Source organism: Bos javanicus, chromosome 23 (assembly GCF_032452875.1).
Source record: "Bos javanicus breed banteng chromosome 23, ARS-OSU_banteng_1.0, whole genome shotgun sequence".
NCBI classification, from domain to species: domain Eukaryota; kingdom Metazoa; phylum Chordata; class Mammalia; order Artiodactyla; family Bovidae; genus Bos; species Bos javanicus.
In genome coordinates this window covers 4,983,729-5,010,511 of record NC_083890.1, presented here as the reverse complement: position 1 = coordinate 5,010,511, position 26,783 = coordinate 4,983,729, and the positions used below count along the sequence as shown (strand labels likewise).

General features: G+C 39.1%; 1 protein-coding gene across 3 annotated transcripts in view; it reads right to left on the bottom strand.

Moving 5' to 3' along the window:
* HMGCLL1 (3-hydroxy-3-methylglutaryl-CoA lyase like 1) overlaps positions 1 to 26,783 on the bottom strand; it is a 197,180-nt gene that overhangs the window by 67,365 nt on the left and 103,032 nt on the right. For all 3 annotated transcript variants that reach the window (XM_061397811.1, XM_061397810.1, XM_061397812.1), the window contains 2 exons: positions 24,883 to 25,031; positions 2,986 to 3,049 (listed from right to left, as the gene is read on the bottom strand). In XM_061397811.1, the coding sequence (XP_061253795.1) occupies positions 2,986 to 3,049; positions 24,883 to 25,031 (213 nt within the window). The remainder of the gene's footprint in view (positions 1 to 2,985; positions 3,050 to 24,882; positions 25,032 to 26,783) is intronic.

Here is a 26,783-nt window from a genome sequence, read left to right as displayed (position 1 = left end):
TGTTGAAATGTTTGGTTGTAAAAATGAAATGAGAATATATAAAAATCAGTTTGTGCAAAATCAGACACCTGGTCACCCCCAAACTCATGCCTGAGGTTAGTCTTCAGTGCCTGCTTTACTCCAGATGCTGCCCTGCATGGTGGGATACGACAGGGGTGCAGATGTCCAGGCTCATGGTATTATGGAGTCTGGAGCCAAGTGAGGACAGACCCTAATCAATTCCACTCGGGAATGTGTAAACACAGCTAAAATAATAATTTCAGAACAAAGAAACAAGATTCTAAGAGCTTGGAGCAAAGGAAATTGACCTAGATCTGTCAAACAGGAAGGGCCTCAGTGCAGCTTGAGATAAAGTCAGCATCAACTTGTTGGAGAGGTAGCAAAGGAAGGATGTGAGAAGAATATTCAGGTGGAATTTGAGGCAAGTAAAATATCAAATATGAAGGGCATTCCAAGTAGGAAGGAATGTCAAGCGAATTCCCTGTTGGTCCAGTGACTGGGTTCTGGGCTTCCACTGTAGGGGATGTAGGTTAAGTCCTTGGTCAGGGAACCAAGATCCCACATGCCAGGAGGCAAGGCGGGGGGAAAAAAAAGGTCAAATGCAAAGGACAGTTGCAACAAGAAAGTAAAAACTGAGGGGCAACAGGGCTCCATAACGCTGGGGAGGAAGGCCCAGGGCAGAGCATTCAAAGAGCACACAGCCTTGCAAACCAACCGGGTTTAGGATTTGGATTATGATAGGATTCTATCATAAGACCAGTAGAAAACCTTGACTGAATGTGGAGTGGTGGTGATATACTTGGATTGATGTTTCAGAAAGGCAGTGTCAATCAACATCCAAAACAGGCTGAAGGCACTCAGAAGGGCTACCTAGTCCAGGTAGGAGACTATTACTGGATGGAAACTTGGATTAAAAAAACGTAATGCTGATCCTCCTCTTTCTTCTCCTTTATTTAAGTATATCCATCCAACTGTTAAATATCCAGGTCTTTGGAATCATATAGAAAGCATGTAGGTGACTGAATTTTTCTCTTTGATTCCATCGGGATGCTTTTTTGCCTCACCTAGACACAGTCATTAATTATACAAAAAGCCTATTAAATGGTGGAATTTCGTAATGGCCATGTAATGGCCACATAATGGCCACTTTTCAAGTGAAGCTGCCACCCAAGTGATTGAAGGAAAATTCTAAGCATGGAGTCAGGGGAATCCCAGGGTTACAAGAATAGCAGGCAGGAAGGAATGTCAACCAGCCCCAAATTATGCTGAGAAGTCAAGAGAAGGATTGAATAGGATCTCACATTTCTTTAAAAAAAAAAAAAAAATGGAGTACAGTTGCTCTACAATATTGTGTTAGTTTCTGCTGTACAGCAAAATGAATCAGCTCTATTTATACATATATCCCCTCTTTGGGGGATTTCCTTCCGATTTAGTTCACCCCAGAACACTGAGAAGAGTTCCCTGTGCTATATATGTTGAACCAGAAAAATGACACAGATGAACCTATTTGCAAAGCAGAAATACAGACACAGACATAGGGAACAAACCCATGGACACCAAGGGGAATCTCACAGTTCTTGATCCCAGTGCTAAGTCAATGATCGTACAAAGAGGGATTCCAGCAGCATGAAGGGTCTAGACATCACAGGGGACATGATGAAGAGTTGATGCCACACAGATAGGTGGGCACCACTGATGCAGACAGCCCTTTGGAGTGTAGCTGTGGTGGGATGGAGAGGATTGTCAATAACTAGCCAGCCAAGGATGCTGACTAAAGGAAGGAAGTTTTCAGATGGAGTATGCTTGCGCATGCTCAAGTGTCAACAGGAAGGGCTCTGCAGTTGCACATTCAGGGGAGTGAGTGAAGGGGAGGATTCAGCAGAGGGGACACAGTTTGCCAGAGTCATTTTGGACAGTGAGACCAGGAGCTGGCCCCACCCCGGGGTGTCTGGCCATGAATTCCTAACACTTCCGATCTGCCTGTTCCATGATTCTCTCTGGCAGCACCCCAGGCATTGTGGAGCAGGAATGAAGAGCCTGAGGCTGTGGGAGGTCTGTCCAGAGGCGGCAGGAGGCAGAAGGCAGAAGAGCAAGGGGTAGGGATATAGGCAGAGTCGGACTGGGGTTTTGTGGAGTCTGAAGTCATATTATTTTGGAAACGGTTTTTTAAGAAAAGAATATATAACTGTGAATACAAACTAATAACAGACCCTTGGGAGGGTCTGATGCCAGCAAAGGACTGCAAAATTTAAGTTGTATGCAGATGCAAAATATTATATATATATAGGATGAATAAACAACTAGGTCGTACTGTATAGCACAGGGAAGTATATTCAGTATCTTATGATAAACCATAATGGAAAAGACTATGAAAAGGAATATTTATGTATATGTTTAACTGAATAAGTTTGCTGTATAGCAATAATTATCACAACATGGTAAATAAACTGTACATCAATAATTTTTTTTAATTAAGCTTCATTATTTTATAGTATATCTGCCTCTGCCTCTGGAATAATGGCAATTTGAATCTCAGCAGAAAGAGCTATGGGATATAAAAAGAATAAAAGCATGGAAGCAGCGTGGATTCATACACATGTTAAAATAGGCAGGAGACAGCAGAGGGGCGCCTGGACAACCAAGGCAAATTTTAAGGATGTGTGCAAAAACGGCCCTGACATTCCAAAAGAAAGTAGACCGGCCACTCACTGTTCTATTCACATAAAAACAAAACAGATGTTTTTATTCCCTCCATCTTTGAACACCCAAATCATAAGACTCAGATGCTAACTCTGGACAGTGATAGCCACTATCTAGATCTTTAGCATTAAGATACAACTATTAACTCAGTGATCAAATATGCCTCCAGGTCCACAGTTCTCTTTGGCCTTGTGGTGCAGATGTAATAAACAGCAGGAAAAAGAGCCCACTTTTAAAAATAGACATCATTTTACCATGAACCAGAAAAGCAGACATATATCTTACTTCTGTCACTTTCTGAAGTGTGATGTTTCCTTCATATGGACAGCCCAGGGCACAGGATACGTACCTAAGTTTAAAATACAGAGCCATATAAATATGTGTCCGGTGGATAAGCTACTTCCTAATTTCCATTGTATAAAAATGAAAAAAATAGCCAAAGGTTCATCAGAAAAATTTATTTTACTCTCTTCCTTCATTATTATCTTATTCTCAGACCAAACAAAAACAATTGGAAACATTTTCAATTTACTCATATTTTTAATTAAATTTTTTTCTAATTACAATTTGATATATGTTATTTGATGGCAGATGGGAATAAGTATTTATCTATTGGGGTTGCTTACACTATACTAATAATACAAAAGCAGAAAATACCAGAGAGATACATTTTTATTTTTGTTGTTTTTTAAAAAAAATTTTTTGGTTGTTCCATGTGGCATGTGGAATCTTAGTTCACTGACCAGGGATTGAACCTGCGCCCTTTGCAGTGGAAGCATGGAGTCTTAACCACTAGATCACCAAGAGAGTCCTGTGATGTACTGTTTTATTTAAATAAGTACATACACTCAACTGTTAAATATCCAGGTCTTTGGAATCATGTAGGCACCAAGTAGATGACTAACTGAACTTTTCTCTTCATTTCTGTCTGGATGTTTTGACCTCACCAAGATACAGTCATTAATCACCCCACAACTCTTAGACCTGACCACAGACTCACACTTCACCTTGCCTATCTCTCGTGGGTCTACCTAAATCATCCCCAAGACAATCAAAGACTGTCTAATCTGTGTTTAAACGGCTCCAAAAAAGATACTCCATAAGCTTCTTCAACCATTTAATATAAAAAGTGAAGCATTTCCTGCAAGAATGATTCATTTCCATCTGAAAGTATGAAACTTTAGGAAAAGTCTCTTTTTAGCTATTTTCAGCTCAACACCAATCCTGTTTTATTAAAGATTTCTCAGAGACTTTACAACACTATGAATATAATGCATCATATGCCTGGTCATCAGGAATTAAGCAGTTCACACAAGGGAGAGTGGTGGTGGGGAAGACTGGAGACCCAGTTCTTTGGGGCCAAATACGAAAGGCTTTAGATAGCAAGGTCTTGAATGCTTGCCATGGAGTTGAAACTTTAAGATCACTCAAAATTATTTTGAAACACTTATATGACAAGATCCAATTTGTTTTTCAAAATGCAACTCATCATGAACTCTGGAAGTGGGTGCCACAAAAGGGTGGAGGCAAAAACATGACCAAAGATGATCCCACGTCTCCTTGATATGTGTATATATATATATGTGTAACTGGATCACTTTGCTGTACAGCAGAAATTAACACAACATTTTAAGTCAACTATACTTGAAATTTTTTTTAAAAAAGATGTCAATTGGAAGATATGCTATAAACTTCACAACAGGTTTTGTAGTGAAAACATGAAACAGAGATTCAATAATTCAGTATACATCCATTGATCCTAAAGATGCAACTGAATTTCAAAGTATCAATGTGTGAATAAAATTTGGGTTTTTAGAATTAAAATAACTAAGCAGTTCCATAGCCAGGCAATCAATTATGAGGACAGAGGAGGAGAAAAGAGGATACATTTTAGTAAACTTTGGAAGCTCTGCTGGACAGGAAATCCATCTCTCCGATCTTTCAATCACTACAATTTAAACTTAATGCTTGAGTGATTTTTACAAATTTAACGAAGATATGTGGAAAGGACAATGTTCTGATGTGAACACAGCCCTGGAGAAGATGTCAAGGGAGGTAAAAGGACACATATTTTCAATTCATCTACAATGATGATAACATTCAACAAGTGTTGAAAATAGAAGTACATTTATTCTGAACCCAAATTATCTAAATATGATTAAAAATGAAATCCAGACTCTCTAACTACACCCCCGTAAAGGCAGAAACCATCCTTGTTTTGCCATCCTACTAAAGGCGAAAACCAAAGCAAGCAAGAAACAACAAATGTAAGACAATATAAAATACACACACACCTCACCTACCTTCTCAACTCCAGTGGCGAAGCCTGGCCAAGCCCCCCTTTCATGCCAGGCCCCTAACTCTCTCGGGGTACATTTTCACTCACTCAAGCTTCTCCACCAGCCTTGCCCTGGCCTGTGCTTGACCTGGTCCTCACCCTCCATTGCATGTTATCTTCACACATTCTTCTCCACCTTTTTAATAACCTATTCGCACATGGGGCAACGTTCTGCAAAGTGAATGCAATGGCTCTCAACTATGTTCATCAACTGTACTTTAACTCCCTAAAGTAGAAGTTGGCAAGGGAAGGTCCAGAGGCCAAATCTTGCTCATCACTCTCGTGCAAACAAAAATCTTATTGGAACAAAGCTATACCCATCTGCTCACCTACATTCCATGGCTATTTTGCATTATAATAACAGAATAGTAGCTGTATCAATGGCACCCCACTCCAATACTCTTGCCTGGAAAATCCCATGGACAGAGGTGCCTGGTGGGCTGCAGTCCATGGTGTCGCTACAAGTCGGACATGACTGAGCAACTTCACTTCACTTTTCACTTTCATGAATTGGAGGAGGAAATGGCAACCCACTCCAGAGTTCTTGCCTGAAGAATCCCAGGGATGGGGGAGCCTGGTGGGCTGCCGTCTATGGGGTCGCACAGAGTCGGACACGACTGAAGCGACTTAGCAGCAGCAGCAGCTGCATCAAAGATCATCTGACTCACAAAACCTAAAACATTACTGCTGCTGCTACTGCTGCTAAGTCACTTCAGTCATGTCCGACTCTGTGCGACCCCATAGACGGCAACCCACCAGGCTCCCCTGTCCCTGAGACTCTCCAGGCAAGAACATTGGAGTGGGTTGCCATTTCCTTCACCAATGCATGAAAGTAAAAAGTAAAAGTGAAGACGCTCAGTCGTATCCAACTCTTCGGGACCCCGTGGACTGCAGCCCACCAGGCTCCTCTGTCCATGGGATTTTCCAGGCAAGAGTACTGGAGTGGGTTGCCATTACTACCTGGCTCTTAGTAGAATAAGCTTGCCAACCCCTGGTAAAAAGTGAGGCATTTTCATGAATGTGAAGAGGCCTCTGTCATGGAAAGAGGCTGCCATACCTGCTTTGGTGGCAGACGTTAGTTTCTAGACTTCTGCTCTTCCCAGGCAGTCTACTACAGTGCTTCTCAGGCTTGGCTATACAGAATCATCTTAGAGAGCTTAAAAGCAAAAGACACTAATGGGTAGGACAAGCCAAACAACTTAAATCAGAAGCTCAGGGGATAGAATCGAACTATCAATATATTAAAATTAAAAATTACTGCACTGCCAAAATTGAAAACCACTCAAGGAGACCTTCAAGACGGCAGAGGAATAGGATGGGGAGACCACCTTCTCCCTCACAAATGTATCATGAAATCTCCTCAGCATGTGGAACAATTCCTGAAGAACATCTTCTGAATGCTGGCAGAGGACCCCAGACTTCCACAAAGGCAAACCAATCTGCTCAGAAATGAGGTAGAGAAAAAGATAAAGAAGAGAAGGGAGACAGAGGATTAGGGGTTGGGGGCCTGCACCCTTGGGAGGGAGGTATGAAGGAGGAAAAGTTTCTGCATACCAGGAAATCCTCTCACACGCAGGGGCAGTGGGGAGCTTTGGAAACTCAGAGGGGAGCACAGAAAGAAAGGTGCTCCAAAGGCAAAACGGAGAATTCACCACAGAGATTGTACCAAACAGGACTTCTCCGCTGAGAAGCAGCTCACAGGCTCGCATTCACCCACAGCGAGGGGGAGCTGGGGGCAGAGGCTCAGATCTGGAGGGCCAGTCCTCAGGAGAGGACCGGGGTTGACTGTGAAGATACTCTGAGGGGACTAACATGACACCACAGAGGCACATCAGGGAAAATTCTGGAACCTTCAGAGAAGCAAGAGGTCATCTGCATGGGAAGGCTGTGACACCACGTTCTAATGCTGCACTCTCACAGGACAAAGGACCCCACCCTGGTGAATGCCGAAGCAGGGAAAGTGGCTCGAGTCTATAGCCCCAGACGCAGAGAAGATGGCTCGTGAGCCAGAGGCAGAAGGCAGCCGGCTGCTACAGTCTCAACCCCAAAGACCACAAGCTGTGATTGGCTGTGGGCCTCTACCCACGTCTTCCTGGGAGCCTGAGTGGCTCAGCTATGACCAGGTTGTCACAAACCAGGGACCAACTCCCCTGGGGAAGTTCATAACCCGCCTCGGACTGTGGCAACCTCCACTGGCCAACACCACGGAAGTGCTCCCACACACCCCAGCAGCGTTTGTGGTAACCCTTGGTCTTCTCAGCACAACTGAGCCCTAATAGCAGCTCCGTTCACCTCCTTGTATCTGAGTGGAGAACGGACACTGGAGAGAGACTCACAAACAGCATCAAAGTGGAACACCAGGTGCTGCATGAGCAAATCAAAGAAGGGGAAAGCATCCTGGACAGGGCATGTCCAGCAGTTTACACTCCTGCAATTAGTCTGGGTCTGTGCACTTTAGGAGCAACTGTAGAATTTGAGAGCAAGTGCAAGCTGGAACAAGGGAAGATCTGAGTCCAAGGTGACTCTGAACTGCCCCCAACAGGTCTAGAGGCCTTCTTAGATATGCTGGAGGACGTTCTGAGTGGCAGCTCAACTGGAGTAGGTAGAAGGCGGAAACACTTGGACATTCCTCTCGCTTCCACTCTCTGTATATCCCTCACCTCTCTTTTCTCCTTTTATTTTTCTCATATTGTCTTTCTTTTTTTTTTTTTTTTTTACTTTACAATATTGTATTGGTTCTGCCACACAGCAACATGAATCCTCCATGGGCGTACGTGTGTTCCCCATCCTGAACCCCCTCCCACCTCCCTCCCCATACCATCCTTCCAGGTCATCCCAGTGCACCAGCCCTGAGCATCCTGTATCGAACCTGGACTGGCAATTTGTTTCATATATGATATTATACACATTTCAGTGCCATTCCCCCAAATCATCCCACCCTTGCCCTCTCCCACAGAGTCCAAAAGACTGTTCTATACATCTGTGTCTCTTTTACTGTCTCGCATATAGGGTTATCATTACCATCTTTCTAAATTCCATATATATGCGTTAGTATACTGTATTGGTGTTTTTCTTTCTGGCTTACTTCACTCTGTATAATAGGCTCCAGTTCATCTACGTCATTAGAACTGATTCAAATGTATTCTTTTTAATGGCTGAGTAATACTCCATTGTGTATATGTACCATGGCTTTCTTATCCATTCATCTGCTGATGGACATCTAGGTTGCTTCCATGTCCTGGCTATTATAAACAGTGCTGCGATGAACACTGGGGTACACATGTCTCTTTCCATTCTGGTTTCCTTGGTGTGTATGCCCAGCAGTGGGATTGCTGGGGCATATGGCAGTTCTATTTCCAGTTTTTTAAGGAATCTCCACACTGTTCTTCATAGTGACTGTATTAGTTTGCATTCCCACCAACAGTGTAAGAGAGTTCCCTTTTCTCCACATCCTCTCCAGCATTTATTGCTTGTAGACATTTGGATCGCAGCCATTCTGACTGGCATGAAATGGTACCTCATTGTGGTTTTGATTTGCATTTCTCTGATAATGAGTGATGTTGAACATCTTTTCATGTGTTTGTTAGCCATCTGTATGTCTTCTTTGGAGAAATGTCTGTTTAGTTCTTTTGTTTATTTTTCTAGAATTGAGCTGCAGGAGTTGCTTGTATATTTTTGAGATTAGTTGTTTGTCAGTTGCTTCATTTGCTATTATTTTCTCCCATTCTGAAGGCTGCCTTTTCACCTTGCTTATAGTTTCCATTGTTGTGAAGAAGCTTTTAATTTTAATTAGGTCCCATTTGTTTATTTTTCCTTTTATTTCCAATATTCTGGGAGGGGGTCATAGAGGATCCTGCTGTGATTTATGTCGGAGAGTGTTTTGCCTATGTTCTCCTCTAAGAGTTTTATAGTTTCTGGTCTTACGTTTAGATCTTTAATCCATTTTGAGTTTATTTTTGTGTATGGTGTTAGAAAGTGTTCTAGTTTCATTCTTTTACAAGTGGTTGACCAGTTTCCCCAGCACCACTTAATATGGTTCTTTATTACTCCTTTTATATTTTTATAACATACTTTTTCTTTTAAAAAAATTAGTTTTAAATCAATTGCATGCATTTTTATTTTTGTTGTGATGTTTTGATTTTGTATTTTTGAGAGTAATATTTTCCATGTTTTTGATGCTTGATTTTTGATATATTGTTTTTAATTCTGTAGCTTTGAGAGTCTAATATATAGTATCCATTTTCACTTAGGGGTTTACTTATTGGCTTGATTCCTCTCTTCACCTTAGAACCCTCTGTTTATCCTTCTTTCCTCTTTTTCTCCTTACCCCCTCTTCTTTTTCCAATATAAGTATGTGAAACTCTTTGGATGTTTTTGCCTATTAAAAGTTTTTTTGCCATTAATCCAGGGTGCTTGTCTTCTGCGCTGTGTGACCTGTGAAGCCTTGATGTTGCTGTTAGTGGATGGGCCAGAACCCCAGAAGCAGGGGACTTGATTCTAGGACTTTGGACCACCAGAGAACTCCCAACCCCATGGAACAGTAATAGGTGTGAGCCCTCCCAAAGGCTTCCACATCAACACTAAGGCCAAGCCCTATTCAAAAGCCAGTGAGCTCCGGGATGGATGTGCCATGCCAATTCTTCAGCTAAACAGGAGCACAACTCTGCACATTAGCAGACAGGCTGCCCAAAGCCATAGCAAACCCACAGACACTCCCAAACACACTACTGGACACACCACTGCCCTCCAGAGAGACAAGATCCAGCTCCATCCATGGGAACACAAGCACAAATCCCCGCATCCAGAAAACCTTCACAATGCACTGATCCAACCTCACCAGTTGGGGTACAGTCTCCACAATTAAGAGGAGTTATGACCTTCCAGCCTGCAGAAAGGAGACCCCAAACATGGTAAATTAAGAAAAATGAAAAGACAGGGAAATACGCAGCAGATGAAGGAACATAGTAAAAACCCACAAGACCAAACAAATGAAGAGGAAATAGGCAGTCTTCCTGAAAAAGGATCCAGAGTAATAATAGTAAAGATGATCCAAAATCTTGAAAATCAAATGGGGGCACAGATAAAGAGACTAAAGGCACAAATTGAGATGATTCAAGGAAAGTTTAACAAGGACCTGGAAAAATTAAAGAATAAACAATCAACAATGAACAATGCAATAACTGAGACTGAAAATACACTGAAGGGAGCCAACCACAGAGTACCGGAAGCAGAATAACAGATAAGTGAGCTGGAAGATAGAACGCTGGAAATAACTGAAGCAGAACAAAATAAAGAAAAAAATAATAAAAAGTAATGAGGACAGTCTCAGAGACCTCTGGGACAACATTAAGTGCCACAACATTCAAATCATAGGGGTCCCAGAAGAAGAAGATAAAAGGAAAGGGCATGGAAAATATTTGAGGACATTATAGTCGAAAACTTCCCTGACAAGGGAAAGGAAACAGCCACTCAAATCCAAGAAGCTTGGAGAAAACAGAAATCAAAAGAAAATAGGAGTAGCAATACTCATTTCAGATAAAACAGACTTTAAAATAAAGACCATTACAAGAGACAAACAAGGCTGCTATATAATGATCAAGGGATCAAACCAAGAAGAGGTAACAATTATAAATATATATGCACCCAACACAGGGGCACCTGAAAACATAAGGCAAACGCTAAGAGCTATTAAAGGAGAAGTAGACAATAACACAGTAAGAGTGGGGGACTTTAATACCCCATTCATACCAGTGGACAGATCATACAGACAGAAAATTAATAGGGAAACACAAGCTTTAAACATTACATTCGACCTAATTGATATCTACAGGACATTTCATCCAAAAACAATAGATTTCACTTTTTACTCAAGTGTACATGGAACATTCTCCAGAAAAGATCACATCTTGGACTGTGATAAATTTAAGAAAACTGAAATCATTTCAAGCATCTTTTCCGACTGCAACAGTATAATATTAGATATCAACTACAGAAAAAAAAAAAAAACTATAAAAAACACAAACACATGGAAATGCGTTTCTGAATTCACATGTTAAAGAATTATCTTCTGAATAATGAACAGATCATTAAAGAAATCAGAAAGGAAATCAAAATAAACCGAGCATCAAATGACAAACACAACAACTTAAAACCTACAGGATGCAGTAAAAGTCATGCTAAGAGGGAAGTTTATAGCAATACACGTCTACATGAAGAAACAAGAGGCATCAAATAGATAACCTAAACTTACACCTAAAGCAACTAGAGAAAGAAGGACAAAACCCCCTAACGTTAGTGGAAGAAAAGGAATCATAAAGATCTGAGATGAAATCAATGAAAAAGAAATGAGAGACATGAGCAAAGACCAATAAAACTGAAAGTTTGTTCTTTAGGAGATAAACAGAACTGACAAACTTTTAGCCAGAATCATCAAGAGAAAAAAGGAGAAGACTCAAATCAATAAAATCAGAAATGAAAATGGAGAAATTACAACAGAATTCACAGAAATAAAAAGGATCGTAAGAGACTACTATGAGAACTATGTGTGGATAAAATAGATAACCTGGAAGAAATGGACAAATTCTTAGAGAAGTATACCTATCCAATCTAAACCAGGAAGAAAGAGAAACTATGGACAGACCAATCACAAACACTAAAATCAAAACTGTAATAAAAAATCTTCCAAAAAACATAAATTAACAGCCAAATGACTCCACAGACAAATCCACAGATGAATTCTACCAAAAGTTTAGAGAAGAGCTGATGTCTATCCTGATCAAACTCTTCCAGAAAATTGCAGAGGAAGGAAAACACCCAAACTCATTTTATGAGGCCACTATCACCCTGATGCCAAAACCAGACAAAGATGCCACAAAAAAGAACATTATAGGCCAGTACCACTGCTGCTGCTGCTAAGTCGCTTCAGTCGTGGCCGACTCTGTGTGACCCCATGGACTGCAGCCCACCAGGCTCCCCCGTCCCTGGGATTTTCCAGGCAAGAACACTGAAGTGGGTTGCCATTTCCTTCTCCAGTGCATGAAAGTGAAAAGTGAAAGTGAAGTCGCTCAGTCATGTCCGACTCTTAGCGATCCCATGGACTGCAGCCTACCAGGCTCCTCCGTCCACGGGATTCTCCATGCAAGAGTACTGGAGTGGGGTGCCATTGCCTTCTCTGATATCACTGATGAACATACACAAAAATTCACAATAAAATTCTAGGAAACAGAATCTGAAAACACATTAAAAAGACCATATATCATGATCAAGTGAGATTTATTCCTCAGATGCAAGGATTACTCAACATATATGCAAATCAATCAATGTGATACACTGTATTAACAAATTGAAAGATAAAAACCATATGATCATTTCAATAAATTCAGAGAAAGTTTTTGACAAAATTCAATACTGATTCATAATTTTTTTTTTAAAAAAGTCTCCAGAAAGTTGGCATTAAAGGAACATACTGTGCTGTGCTTAAATGCTCAGTTGTGTCCAACTCTCTGTGACCTCATATACAGTAGCCGAACAGACTCTTCTGTCCATAGGGATTCTCCAGGCAAGAACACTGGAGTGGGTTGCCATGCCCTCCTCAGAAGCAACATACTTGAACCTAAAACAGGCCATATACAACAAACCCACAGAAAATATTATTATCAATGGTGAAAAACTGAAAGCATTTCCTCTAAAATCAGGAACAAGACAAGGATGCCTGCTCTCACTACTATTTTTCAACATAATTTGGAAGTTGTAGCCACAGAAATTACAGAAGAAAAAAAAATAAAAGGAATTCAGATTGGAAAAGAAGTAAAGCCCTCACTGTTTGCAGATGGCATGATTCTTTACATAGAAAACCATAAATATGCCAACAGAAAACTATTACCACTAAACAGTGAATAAAATCTCAGGATACAAAATTAGTACACAGAAATTTCTTGCATGCCTGTACAGTAACAATAAAAAATCCAAAAGAAAAATTAAGGAAACAATCCTATTCACTACTGCAACAAAAAGAACAAAATACTTAGGAGAAAATTTACCTAAAGACACAGAAGACCTGTATGCAGAAAATGATAAGATACTGATGAAAGAAATTAAAGACGACACAAATGGAGAGATACACCATGAGCTTGAGTTGGAAGAATGAATATTGTGAAAATGACTATACTATCCAAAGCCATCTACAGATTCAATCGCAATCCCTATCAAATTACCAATGGTATTTTTCTCAGAACTAGAGCAAAAAATTTCACGATTTGTATGGAAACATAAAAGATTCTGAGTATCAGAGCAATCTTGAGAAAGAAGAATGGAGCTTGAGGAATCAACCTTCCTCACTTCAGACTATATACAGTTGTCAAGACAGTATGATACTGACACAAAGACAGAAATATATATCAATGGAAAAAGATACAAAGCCTGGAGATAAGTCCACACACCTGTCTTTGACAAAGGAGGCAAAATATACGATGAAGAAAAAACCATCTCTTCAATAAGTGGTGCTGGGAAAACTAGACAGCTACATGTAAAAGAAAGAATCAGAACACTTTCTAACACCATACACAAAAATAAACTCAAAATGAATTAAAGATCTAAATGTAAAACCAGAATCTATAAAACTCTTAGAGGAAAACTTAGGCAGAACACCCTTTGACATAAATCATAAAAGATCCTTTATGATCCCCCCTCCTAGAGTCATGGAAATAAAAATAAACGAATGAGACCTAGTTAAACTCAAAGGTTTTTGCACAAGGAAGGAAACTATAGCAAGGACAAGAGATAGCCCTCAGAATGGGAGAAAATAATAACAAATGAAACAACTGACAAAGGATTAATCTCCAAAATATACAAGTAGTTCATGCAGCTCAATTCCAGAAAAACAAATAACCCAATCAAAAAGTGAGCAGTATGTAAACAGACATGTCTCCATGGAAGACATACAGATGGTTAGTAAACACATGAAATGATGTTCAACATTGTTCATTGTTAGAAAATGCAAATCAAAACTATAATGAGACATCTCACACTGGTAGGAATGGGCATCATCAAAAAGTCTACAAACAATAAATGCTGGAGAGGATATGGAGAAAAGGGAACCCTTTTGCACTGTTAATGGGAATGCAAAACGATGCAGCCACTATGGAGAACAGTATGGAGATTCCTTAAAATACTAGAAATAAAATTATTATGAAAGTGAAAGTCAGTCAGTCATGTCCAACTTTTTATGACCCCATAGACTATACAGTCCATGGAATTCTCCAGGCCAGAATACTGGAGTGGGTAGCCATTCCCTTCTCCAGGGGATCTTCCCAAATCAGGGACTGAACCTAGGTCTCCCGCATTGCAGGTGGATTCTTTACCAGCTGAGCCACCAGGGAAGCCCATATGACCCAGCAATCCCACTACTAGGCATACACCCTTAAGAAATCATAATTGAAAAAGACACATGTACCCCAGTGTTCACTGAAGCTCTATTTACAATGGCTAGAGAATTTCTTAATGAAAGTGAAAGAGAAGAGTGAAAAAGCTGGCTTAAAACGCAACACTCAAAAAACTAAGATCATGGCATCGGGTCCCATGCTGCTGCTGCTGCTGCTGCTGCTGCTAAGTCGCTCAGTCGTGTCCGACTCTTAGCGACCCCATGGACTGCAGCCCACCAGGCTCCTCCGTCCATGGGGTTTTCCAGGCAAGAGTACTGGAGTGGGGTGCTATTGCCTTCTCCATCTGGTCCTGTAACTTCATGGCAAGTAGATGGGGAAGCAGTGAAAACAGTGAAAGACTTTATTTTCCTGGGCTTCAAAATCACTGCAGATGGTAACTGCAGCCATTAAATTAAAATACTCTTACTCCTTGGAAGAAAAGCTATGACCAACCCAGAAAGCATTAAAAAGCAGAGACATTATGTTGCTGATAAAGGTCCATCTAGTCAAAAGTATGGTTTTCCGATAGTCCTGTATGGATGTGAGAATTGGACCGTAAAGAAATCTGAGCACTGAATAGTTGATGCTTTTGAACTGTGGTGTTTGAGGAGACTCTTGAGGGTCCCTTGGACTGCAAGGGACAAACCAGTCCATCCTAAAGGAAATCAGTCCTGAATATTCATTGGAAGGACTGATGCTGAAGCTGAAACTCCAATACTTTGGACACCTGATGTGAAGAACTGACTCATTGGAAAAGACCCTGATGCTGGGAAAGATTGAAGGCGGGAGGAGAAGGGGATGACAGCGGATGAGATGGTTGAATGGCATCACCGACTCTGTGGACATGAATTTGAGCAAGCTCCAGGAGTTGGTGATGGACAGAAAAGCCTGGCATGCTGCAGTCCATGGAGTCACAAAGAGTCGGATATGACAGAGCAACTGAACTGAACTGAACTGAGGATATGGACGCAACCTAGATGTCCACTGACAGATGAATGGATGAAGAAATATTGGTATATATACACACAATGGAATATTACTCAGTTATAAAAAGGAACACATTTGAGTCAATTCTAGTTAGGTCATGAACCTAGAGCCTATTATACAGTGTGAAGTAAGTCAGAAAGAGAGTGACAAATACTATATATTAACACATATATATGGAATCTAAAAATATGGTACTGATGATCCTACATGCAGGGTAGCAAAGTAGACCCAGACCTAAAGGATAGACTTTTGGTCACAGTGGGGGAGGGAGAAGGTGGCATGCTTTGAGAGAGCAGTACTGGAACATATACATTACCATATATAAAATAGATGGCCACTGGCAATTTATTGTATGATGCAGGGAACCCAGACTCAGTGCTCTGTGACACTCTATTTAAGGTGGAATAGGGAGGGAGGTGGGAGGGAGATTTAACAGGCAGGAGACATGCTTCGTATGTCTGTGGCTAACTCATGTTGATGTACGGCAAAAGCCATCACAATATTTTAAAGTAATTATCCTCCGATTAAAAATAAAATTTAAATTAAACAAAACAAAGAAAACCACTCAACTTCTGGTGATATTTCCTTACCTGGATTGTTTAATTGATGCCTTTATGTAAAAGTGATATAAGTTACACAGACATATACTGTCTAATCTCACTGACAGCATCTATCCCTACAGCATCTATCCCTACAGCATTCCCTACAGCATCTATCTCTGATTAAATCCATGGCACTTATTACATTTATCCACTTTAAATAGCTGGCATAAGTTTTTACAGCCCTATTGCAAATGGTTTCTGCTCTGCCAAAGCCTCAGCCTGCTACCTCTCATTTTCTTTTCTTTTTTTCATTCCTCCCTTCTGACTCAATTTCTTTTTTTTTTTTTTCAGTAAGGGTAGAATTTTTCAGACTGTTGTGTCAACAAATGGTTTTGTTAACTTTTAGTCCAATAGTCTGGTTACGTATGGAATTCTAAGCTGACAGTTTTTGTGGGTTTTTTTTTTTTTTTTTGCCATTTTGAATATACTGTTTCATTATCTCTGACCTCAGTTTTTGCTGATGAGAATATTTCCCTCTAAACATAATTGCTGTATAGTAAATCAGGGCAACCCATTTCAGTATTCTTGCCTTGGAGAATCCCATGGACAGAGGAGCCTGGCAGGCTACGATCCATAGTGTTGCACAGAGCTGCACACGACTGAAGTGACTGGGTGCAATTCTTCTCTACTGCTATAGGGTTATCTGCTGCTAAGTCACTTCAGTCATGCCCGACTCTGTGCGATCTCGTAGACGGCAGCCCACCAGGCTCCCCCGTCCCTGGGATTCTCCAGGCACGAACACTGGAGTAGGTTGCCATTTCCTTTTCCAATGCATGAAAGCGAAAAGTGAAAATGAAGTCGCTCAGTCGTGTCCGACTCTTAGCGACCCCATGGACTGCAGCCTACCAGGCTCCTCCATCCATGGGATTTTCCAGGCAAGAGTACTGGAGTGGGGTGCCATTATCTACTTATAGTTAATATCCTGCATTTGACTATGAGTCCTTCAGGACTTGTTACACTTCTTCATTATTAACATTAATGCTTTTTACTCCTAGAAAATCCTCAAGGTACTGTAATACTTCATCAAACATATCTCTCATATCTAGTTTCCTTGTTTTCTCCTTTTGAGAATTCTATTAGGCATTCTCTCTTCACTTTCAAAACTTCTATTATTTTTCTATTCACTATTGCAATTTCCTCAAATCCTAGTTTTAGGCCACTTCTAGACCATTAACTCCCACTTCAACTATATCTAATCTGCTGTTCTGCAATTACTGTTTTTATTTAACACATGTATTTTTCACTTCCATTTCTTTTCCTCAAATCTTCATTCTTTTTTTTTTTTCATAAAGACTTGTCCTTTTATTATATTCTTCCTTTGCCTCTATAAATATAGTAAAGGTTAATTCACCATCTCAATTCAGGTTATTTATTCTATGTCCTTCTTTTCTGCTAAATTTATCCTTCTTTTTCTTTTTCTTCTGCTTATTTTTCTTAGGGTAATTTGTTCCCTCATGTGGTCTGTAATTTTTACTGGGAATGCCTTTTCATGGTCCTTTAGTTTCTGTGGAAGTTCCATGAAAGTCTTGAGTTATTTAAATGTTCCTATAAAGGAGATCTAATTTCCTTTTTCCCTTGCCTTGCAGACTTTACCAGTTCCCAAGCAAAGGTCTACCTTTATTTCTCAATTTGGGTTTCCACAATACTCCAATGTCATAAATCCACAACCTATAACACTGGCACAGATTTAAGTGACTCTGCATTGGCAAGGAAGTGCTTCCAGAATCCAAAAATACTCAGTTTCCAATCCTAGTCTTAGCAGAACATCTATCTTTCACACATAGACTCTAAAATCCCATTTCTAAGTCACTAGGGCTTGTATCTGGAGTAGACACCCCATGTGCTGGGGCCATCACACTGCATCCTTGCCACACTTTCTCTGATGGAATCTGAGGACTTCCTTTTCTCTTCTGAACTTCACCTTATGCTTTACAAGTTGTTATATTTATGTGTTTGTAAAGGGAACAGAAAAGGGAGTCTCTGTATCAGCTCAGTCCCTCATAATCTCTCTCTTTCTCACTATTACACAAAACACACGTCCAGTCTTCTTATGAACATTATAAATTGACTGCTTGACACAGTCACATGGCACATGAAGCTCAACAGATGCAAAATAATGGTCATTCCTGTTTTCCCCACATTTGTCTTTAAAAAGAAAAAGATCAGTCTTATGGACTCTGTGGGAGAGGGAGAGGGTGGGGAGATTTGGGAGAATGGCATTGAAACATGTATAATATCATGTATGAAACGAGTTGCCAGTCCAGGTTCGATGCACGATTCTGGATGCTTGGGGCTGGTGCACTGGGACGACCCAGAGGGAGGGTATGGGGAGGGAGGAGGGAGGAGGGTTCAGGATGGGGAACACAGGTATACCTGTGGTGGATTCATTTCGATATTTGGCAAAACTAATACAATATTGTAAAGTTTAAAAATAAGATAAAATTAAAAAAAAAAAGATATAGTCATTTTTAGCCACTACATCTCTTGGTCACCTTTAAGAACACGCTCATTAACCAGCGCTGGCTGGTTCTTCTGTAGAGCGTGGGAACTGCCGGCCCAGCTCACGTGGACAGAGCGGTGCCTGCGGGCCCTTTTCGGGATGGCCACAGACATCTCCAAGTGCCCTCTTTGTTTCTGGTCTCATGGCATGCCCTCATTTGTACTCTAGTATCGACTGCTGAAGTGATATTCCTTAAGCATAAATCTGATTGGGTATTTTTCTACTCTGAAAATCTTTAATGGCCTGTTGTTGTCTACCAAATAAACTTGGTATTCAAGCTCAGCAGTATGTGAAACCTCATCTTTCTACCTCTCTTCCATTTCACAGCCTTAAAAGCTCCTACTCCAGGAAATACAAACTTCTCCCTGTTACCAAACATTTCTGGAGGTTTCTCTTCACTGTGCCTTTGCTCTTTGTAAATTTCCTGCTCTCATTGAAAAGGTCACTATTTCTGATGATGTTTCTATATTTTTACTCATTTTTATAACTTCATTTTATTGACACCTCCATGCGAGTTTTACAAATAACTCCTGAGAAATTTAAGACAGTCTTACTTTAAAAATTAATGGGATTTATCTGTATTTCTCCTAAACACTTGGCATTTTTGACCACATAGTCATTATTTCTATACAAATTACTTCCGCAGTCTGCTGGAAACTCCCTAGGCTACTTTTTCATTTTTATATTCCACATGGCATCAGAAGACAAGACATGATATAAAACAATCAATATTTCTTAAATGAATTCATGCAAAATATGTTAGTAAAGATGTCGTTTTAACTTTCAGAATAATTTTCTATACAATTCCTAATCTTTATAATCAACATATAGCCAGATTCTGGTTCTTAACATTTCAAATTCTGTATCCAGAAATGACAGCAAATATTTGAGAGTTTGGACTTGGAATCATGTTTTAAACATTATTTAGGATGACAGAGTAACAAAAAAAATCACCAATGATATTGAAACCCATGGTACTAAAATTACAATAAACCCTGGATAGAAATATGAGTTGTTTTATTTTTATTTGTGCTTACTGAGGCCATTTATCAGTATTGTGCAAAATCATGAAAAACAGCAGCATTCAAGTCTTTACCAACTTTACCCAGAAGAACTGAATCATGAAAAAAATCACCTAGTTAGGCCTTCCCTAGGCCTACTTTCCCATATTTCTCAAATCATCCTGGCAAAAAGAAACCAAAAGAAGCCTTTAATAAATGTCACAAATACTGGAGCATAAAGAATCAACCACTGCTACACTCAGAAGAGAAAAACAATGTCAGTGTCAGGAATGATGAGGTGACATTTGATGTCAACGAAAGGTAATTAAGACATTTAAAAAGAGGAATGAATTTGATGCAGCCATGCAGAATATATCAGCCTAAAAGCAATACAGAACAGCATCCGATTATTAACAAGCCAGTTATGAATAAATTTTGAGAGCCTATCATGCCCTTAGCACTGTGGATGATAGATGATACAGTGATGGTCCCTTAGTCTCGAGAAGCAATTCTGCTAAAATTCTCCTTTAGTTCTAAAAGGTGAATTTCACGAGAAATGACAAAACACATTCTTGCCTTAAAAGAGGCTATTTAGATGCGACTTCACACACACACAACTTACATAGTAACTGCAGCTGAGGGTGTGTTACCTGGCACACAGCAGTGACAGAGCAATATGTAAGGTTAAAAAAAGTAGAACTCAAAACCACCATATGTACTAAAGAATCATTTTAACAGATGTCTCAGTTTTTAAAGTTTTACATGCCATATTTTGGTAGATGATTTGAATTCCTCTTCCAGGCACCAGTGGAAAGTCCTCAGTTTAACAATAGAAATTGGAAAGAAACTTAAACCAATGAGCTTCTGCTTATAGACAATGGTGCCACCTACGCAAGTGAATTTCATTAGGATAAATCAGCTTATGGGAGGCACTGGCATCATCAGCCATGAGAAACACTGTCTGTCACTTACTGTGTATTTAAAACTCGGAGCCCTCAGCAAGGAGGTTCATTATCCTACTCAAAAGGGCTGCTATTTCAGATCAGGGTCTGTAATGACATTTTGCATTAGGCAGGGGAAGGACAGGAGATATAACATGTTCACATGACCTAGATGGTTTGATGAACAAACAAGTAGGTTGCAAGTTCCTGAAGAAACGTGTTATCAGTTCTTTCTCCAAGGGAAGTCCACGGAAAGCTGACCATTTTGAAAGAGAATACTCTGCCCTGACTTCACAGCCCTACGAAACGGTTACCATTTTAAAGGTTAGAAATTATTCAGAGCTAGGCAACCAGTTAAAATTAACTAAGCACAGGAAGAATTTCCAAACATTGAGGGTCTTATCAAAACAATTGGTCGTTCACATAAATGATACAATTTTGTTCAGAAGCATTTAAAAACAGATTGGGTTTTCCTTGGTTTTGATTTAGATAGGGAGTTGGTGATGTGGGTGACAGATGAAGAGGTATGTAAGATATGCACCCTAGACTCATTAGAGTTTTATGAAAAGCCTCATTCCTCATCTCCTCCAAAATATGAATAAATACTAATCACGCCTTATAAAGAATTTAAGATAAAAGCAAAATGTTATTACATCCTAAAACCACCTTTGTTTTTTCATACTTCAAAGTTATCTATGGTTGCCTGTGTGCGAAGTCCCTTCAGTCGTGTCCGACTCTTTGAGGCCCCATTGACTGCAGCCCGCCAGGCTCCTCTGTCCATGGGATTCTCCAGGGAAGAACACTGGAGTGGGTTGCCATGCCCTCCTCCAGGTATCTATGGTTGTCTTTCTTACTTTAATTACTAATTTGCTTTTTATTCATTGTTCTCATTATTTTGTACCTGAGTTTGTTTTTGTTTTTTTTCCTGAGAATTTGAGAATAAACTCAGCAGTGACAGTTCACAATGAAATATTTTTTTGCATTTTGTAAATTTTTTAAACAATGGGTGAATGAATAATTTTGTTTGGCTCCTAGAAAAAAAATGTTAGCAATCTACTTCTTTCAACTTTCAGTAGGCTCAGCCCTTCAGGAAGTCAATCATGTGTCCAATCATTCTAGACCACTTTACAGGAGAAGTCTAAGAGGTAATCATGGTAAAACTCTCTGATATGCCCAACTGCTGACTTTGTGAACTTATAACCTATTTATAAGTATCTTAACAACAAAATGAACAAGTCACCTTAGCGATAGTTTCCTTCTAAAATTAAATTTCCACACGAAAAGCAGCATGTGATTCCTGTGACTCGTGACTTCATTAAAGAGCAGCTGATACTCATTTCAAACAAAAGGGAATAAAACCTGAAAGTCTTATGTGATAGATGAGAAAACTACTTCATATCTCAGGGATTTCATTCTTAAATACACATCAAGAGATAATTCATTCAGTAAATCCACTGATAAAAAAGAGAATGACTAAATTTATAACAGGCTTCTATTTTTCTCTTTTTAACATTTTAAAGATTTAGACAGATAAGAGAAAAGTAACCTAGATGTTTTAAACATATGTGAAATGCACACTAAAAAATGAAGTCCAAAATTTAGACATTTCATTGCTCACTCGCATACAATGGACGAGCAGCAGTAGTTAGCTGACTCTGCATTTTCTGTCGGCAATCTGGCATGGTGTCTTTCCCAATGTATCCCAGATGTTACATAAAGTTCCAAGCATCTATAAAAAGACCTGTACATAGGCATGTGTATGTGTGTGTTTCCAAGAGGGGAGGAAACAAACAATAGACTTCATAACTTTAATAGAAGCTGCTATTTAGACCATATGAAAGGTTACTGTTTTATAGAAGCTTAAATGGCTTTAGTGAGCATTTATAAAATGTGTCCTGCTGTATGGCCTTTAAAGCTGACAGCAGCTGGCACCATACATTTTCTGAATGATGGTCCATATTGATGCAGCTGTTGCCATAGTAACACTGGCTGGAGCATCTACTTCAGGTTTGACTAGCTGAGCATGGCTTTTTCCCTAAAACGAGCACCAATAGCCCATGCTTTTTAATACAGTACCTACCTTCTATTATTGCCAGTGAAAATAAGACCTAATTTAAAGCCTGTAAAAGTTTGGGGGAGAAGAAGATAATTTTCAACTACACAAGTAGTGAACTCACATCCATCTGTCAAATGGCGTTATTTCTAAAAGTGACTACTGTTTCAGAAAATCAAGGACTTGGGCTCCAAAGGAAGAAAATCTACACCGGAAAATATGCATTTGTCTACAGTATAATTACAATGTGCTTCTGCTGGCTTCATTTGGCTGTAGGTTAGTTCTTATTCATCTGTACTTCTGTATCCATCTTATCAAATCCTGAAAAATTTCTTAGGTTGTAGCATGGTTAGAAGTTTCTTTATTGATAGGACAATACTAAATGTTTAGTATTTAGTACTAAACATTTTATTGCATTTTATTTTATTTATTTTATTTTTATATTGAACTTTATAAACATTTTATTAATGCAATCAGTATTAAAGGAGATTTAGGGTTTCTATTAGCCTTATAGGGTTTGCCTATACTATTTTATAAAGTGATAAAATCAGTTGTCATAAAATTTGTGAACATCCATCTTTCCACATTAAAAAAAAAATCTTCCTAATTGAAATATGTACCTTACTTCTTAAGGTTTTGTGTTCTTTCAACTTTTCAATGAGAATTACTTTACTCAATAGCCTATACTCCAAACATAAATATACACTGAAACAGAAGAACAGCTTCTTCATTTTTTCCTTTTTTTTTAAAGGTAAGAAAATAAAACAACTTATGTGTGTTTGAATTTAAAACTTGCAGGACACCTCTCCTTTTTGATGGTGGTTATGTAACTTTTATATTTTTGGTTGTTATGTAACTTTTGCCTTAAAAGCACACATCCTTTACTTTCTATGGAAACAGATTATCTTGGTTTTTCAATTTTCTTGCATGCACTCTGCACGTTATGTATACATGTTAGTTAACAAAATAACTTTATATGTTTAAAAAGTCATGTTGGAAATTTACTAAGGAGAAAGGAAAAGAAGTTTTAAAAAGGCAGTAAACCAAAAAATACCTAACTACAGTGTAATCTAATTCTACTTGCTCTCTAAGTGACCTTGATTGAATTCCAACCCTTTTCTAATCTCCTCACTCCAAATTGGGTCCACTTGTTTTCTCATTGATGATTGATCTTTCTTGCCACTCTGAACATTGCTCACCTCAATCAAGGGAAGGACAACCAGCATGGAAGCCCAGGGACAGCATTCAGCCTTCTCTTACAAACACTATGCATTTTAAATTATGAAGATGATATGGCATCTTTATCATACCTCCATAATTGTAAAAATAGAATAATAGCTAATGTGTTAGAAAAAACTTCTTTCTTAAGTAACAATGAGTTTATTATACATTTCACAGACACGGATCTGGGTGTAGAGCCTGTCTGAGTGAGATGCTTTCCTGCTTCTTGAAAGAAGGCAAAAACAAAAGCAGGTTTCTTTTCTCCTCTCCTTCACCAAATATAGTTGCTTTGGATTCACACAGAGAAGGCCCAGAAGTCAGCCGAATGGGTGGTACGACGAACCTGCACCCCAGTGCGGTTTTACAGTTTACACATGCTATTCAATTTCCATACAATATATTCTTTGAAGAAAAAGCATGGTTCTTAAAAAAGTCAAAAATTTGGAAACCACATTAAATGATTACTTTCCAAATGCTACTATGAGCTTATACCGATCTATCCACTTACAGTATGCTGAGATCCAAACCACACAGCTGCATTCGGGTAATTTGGCATTGATGAAATGAGTAACAGTGTCAGATATGATGCTGGTCCCCATGACCTCAAGGCATCATGCCCCACAGGCTAGATACACCCTTAGGATTCAGATGATATTATCGAGGTAGTTATAGCAATAACTATAAAATGATGGCCCTGATCACATAAGGTGCAAATAAGATACTCTATGTATATTTATTCAGTTCAGTCGCTCAGTCGTGTCCGACTCTTTGCGACCCCATGAATCACAGCACCCCAGGCCTCCCTGTCCATCACAAACTCCCAGAGTTCACTCAGACTCATGTCCATTGAGTTGGTGATGCCATCCAGCCATCTCATCCTCTGTCATCCCCTTCTCCTCCTGCCCCCAATCCCTCCCAGCATCAGAGTCTTTTCCAATTAGTCAACTCTTCGCATGAGGTGGCCAAAGTACTGGAGTTTCAGCTTTAGCATCAGTCCTTCCAATGAACACCCAGGACTGATCTCCTTTAGAATGGACTGCTTGGATCTATATTATTACATGAGGTAAAACAATGTTAAAATAGTTCTTAAAGAGCTTAATTTGTGGGATTTGATAATTACCCTCGTGCTGGAATATTCATGTGTCTTGCAGACTTAACTACCTCCTCAAACTTCTTCATACTTTCTTCAATAGAACAGTTAATGTTCTTCTTGCTAAAGGATTCAGAGGCAGCACCAAAAACAGATACCTCGGTTGCTCCTGCAGCAACCTGAAAAATATAATTTAAAGGCAAAAGCTAATCAGTTTCAAAAACATAAGTGAGAGCAGTAGAAGCAATATTAATTACTCTATAAAGAAACACTTGTATTCTTTAGCATTCTGCTTAGAATTTAAAATTACATTTCTCTCTACTTGCTATATACTCTCTTCTGAAATGTAAAAATATTTTATAACAGGATAATTCCACAAACTACAACACTCATAAATCACATAATATACAATGGTGGTATTCCAATTTAATTTCACCTTTCCTGAAAGTTATCCTCAGAAGTATTTTAACCCAAATTGTGGAAAATACCAGCATCCCAATAAAACCTCTCAACATCTATGGAAAACATTACTTTTAGACCATATATTTTTAAATAGAGGATAGTAAATGCTCTCTGGGTTTCTTCTTTCCTTATAACCCATCAGAAAAACATTTTTCCAAATTATCACCTGGATTTTGCCCCCAATTTTCTCCCTATCTCTCAAGCTCCCTTCCATTGTTTCATACTTTGACTATGACAACTAAACCCTTGTGTGTCTAATTCCTTAACCCTCTTGCCAGTTTTTGTTTGTTTTTGTTTTTTAGTAAATGTAGGTGTCTTTTTTACTTTTTATTCTTATTCATTTATTTATTTTGGCTGTGCTGCATAGCATGAGGGATCCTGGTTTCCCTTCCAGGGATCAAACCCATGGCCCCTGCAATGGAAGCATGGAGTCCTAAGCACTGGATTGCCAAGAAAGTCCCCTCCCCTCTAGCCAATCTTTAAATCCAAAATGTTGACCTAATCAGTTCTCCTTTTTGCCCACTTTTCCATCTTTCTTCCTTCCTCCAGTCTTCCCAGAGACTTGTTGTCAAATGTCAAGCCTCCTACATTTCCAGACGGATTCTTAAGTCTTTCTATCAATATATCTACAGCACCATGCCTAGAGTGCCCTTCCTCACCAATACCCTAACACCTTAAGAAAACAAAAATTCTGTCATCTTTCCTCCAACACTGAAAAAAACATTGGCTTCCACTCCTCCATCCACAAAACATTTTTAACCTTTAAAATAAAAGTCTATGGATTATCAGCGATGTCCTACTCTATAACACAGAGAACTATATTCAATATCCAATGATAAACCATAATAGAAAGGAGTATTTTAAAAGAATGTGTATATATTTATAATGGAATCATTTTTATGTACATCATAAATGAATACATCATAATATTTCAACTATATTTCATTAAAAGTTTTTATATAAATTAAAATAAAATTCTATTTATTGAACACCTACTCTGATCCCATGTTGCTGTTTGTACTTTGCACACCTTATTTCTAATCTACAAACAATCTTCTAAACTAAGCATGTACTATACCAATTTATAGATGCAAAAACTATGGTTCAAAGAGGATAAATCTCTAGTAGGAGATCCCAAGCTCAGTAGAAGTTCTGGGGCCATGTTTTGGACATGAGTTTGCATACCTCCCAGGTCAAGATTGCTTCTATTCCTTTCTAAGCTATCCTGAAGGTGTCCTTTCATATATTTCTCAGGGTAGGTACATTTCCTACTCTGTTAGGACCAGATCACAGAATATTTACAATTTCTTAAAAGATTTCTGTCTTTATTTACAATGTAATCAAAAATTGTATTAATTGTTTAAGAGAAAAGTGGTTTCACAAGATACACTAACAGGTCATACCCCAACTAGGACCCAGAACTTCAACTTCATGCAACACAGTCACAAATACAAAAGTGAAAAATATCC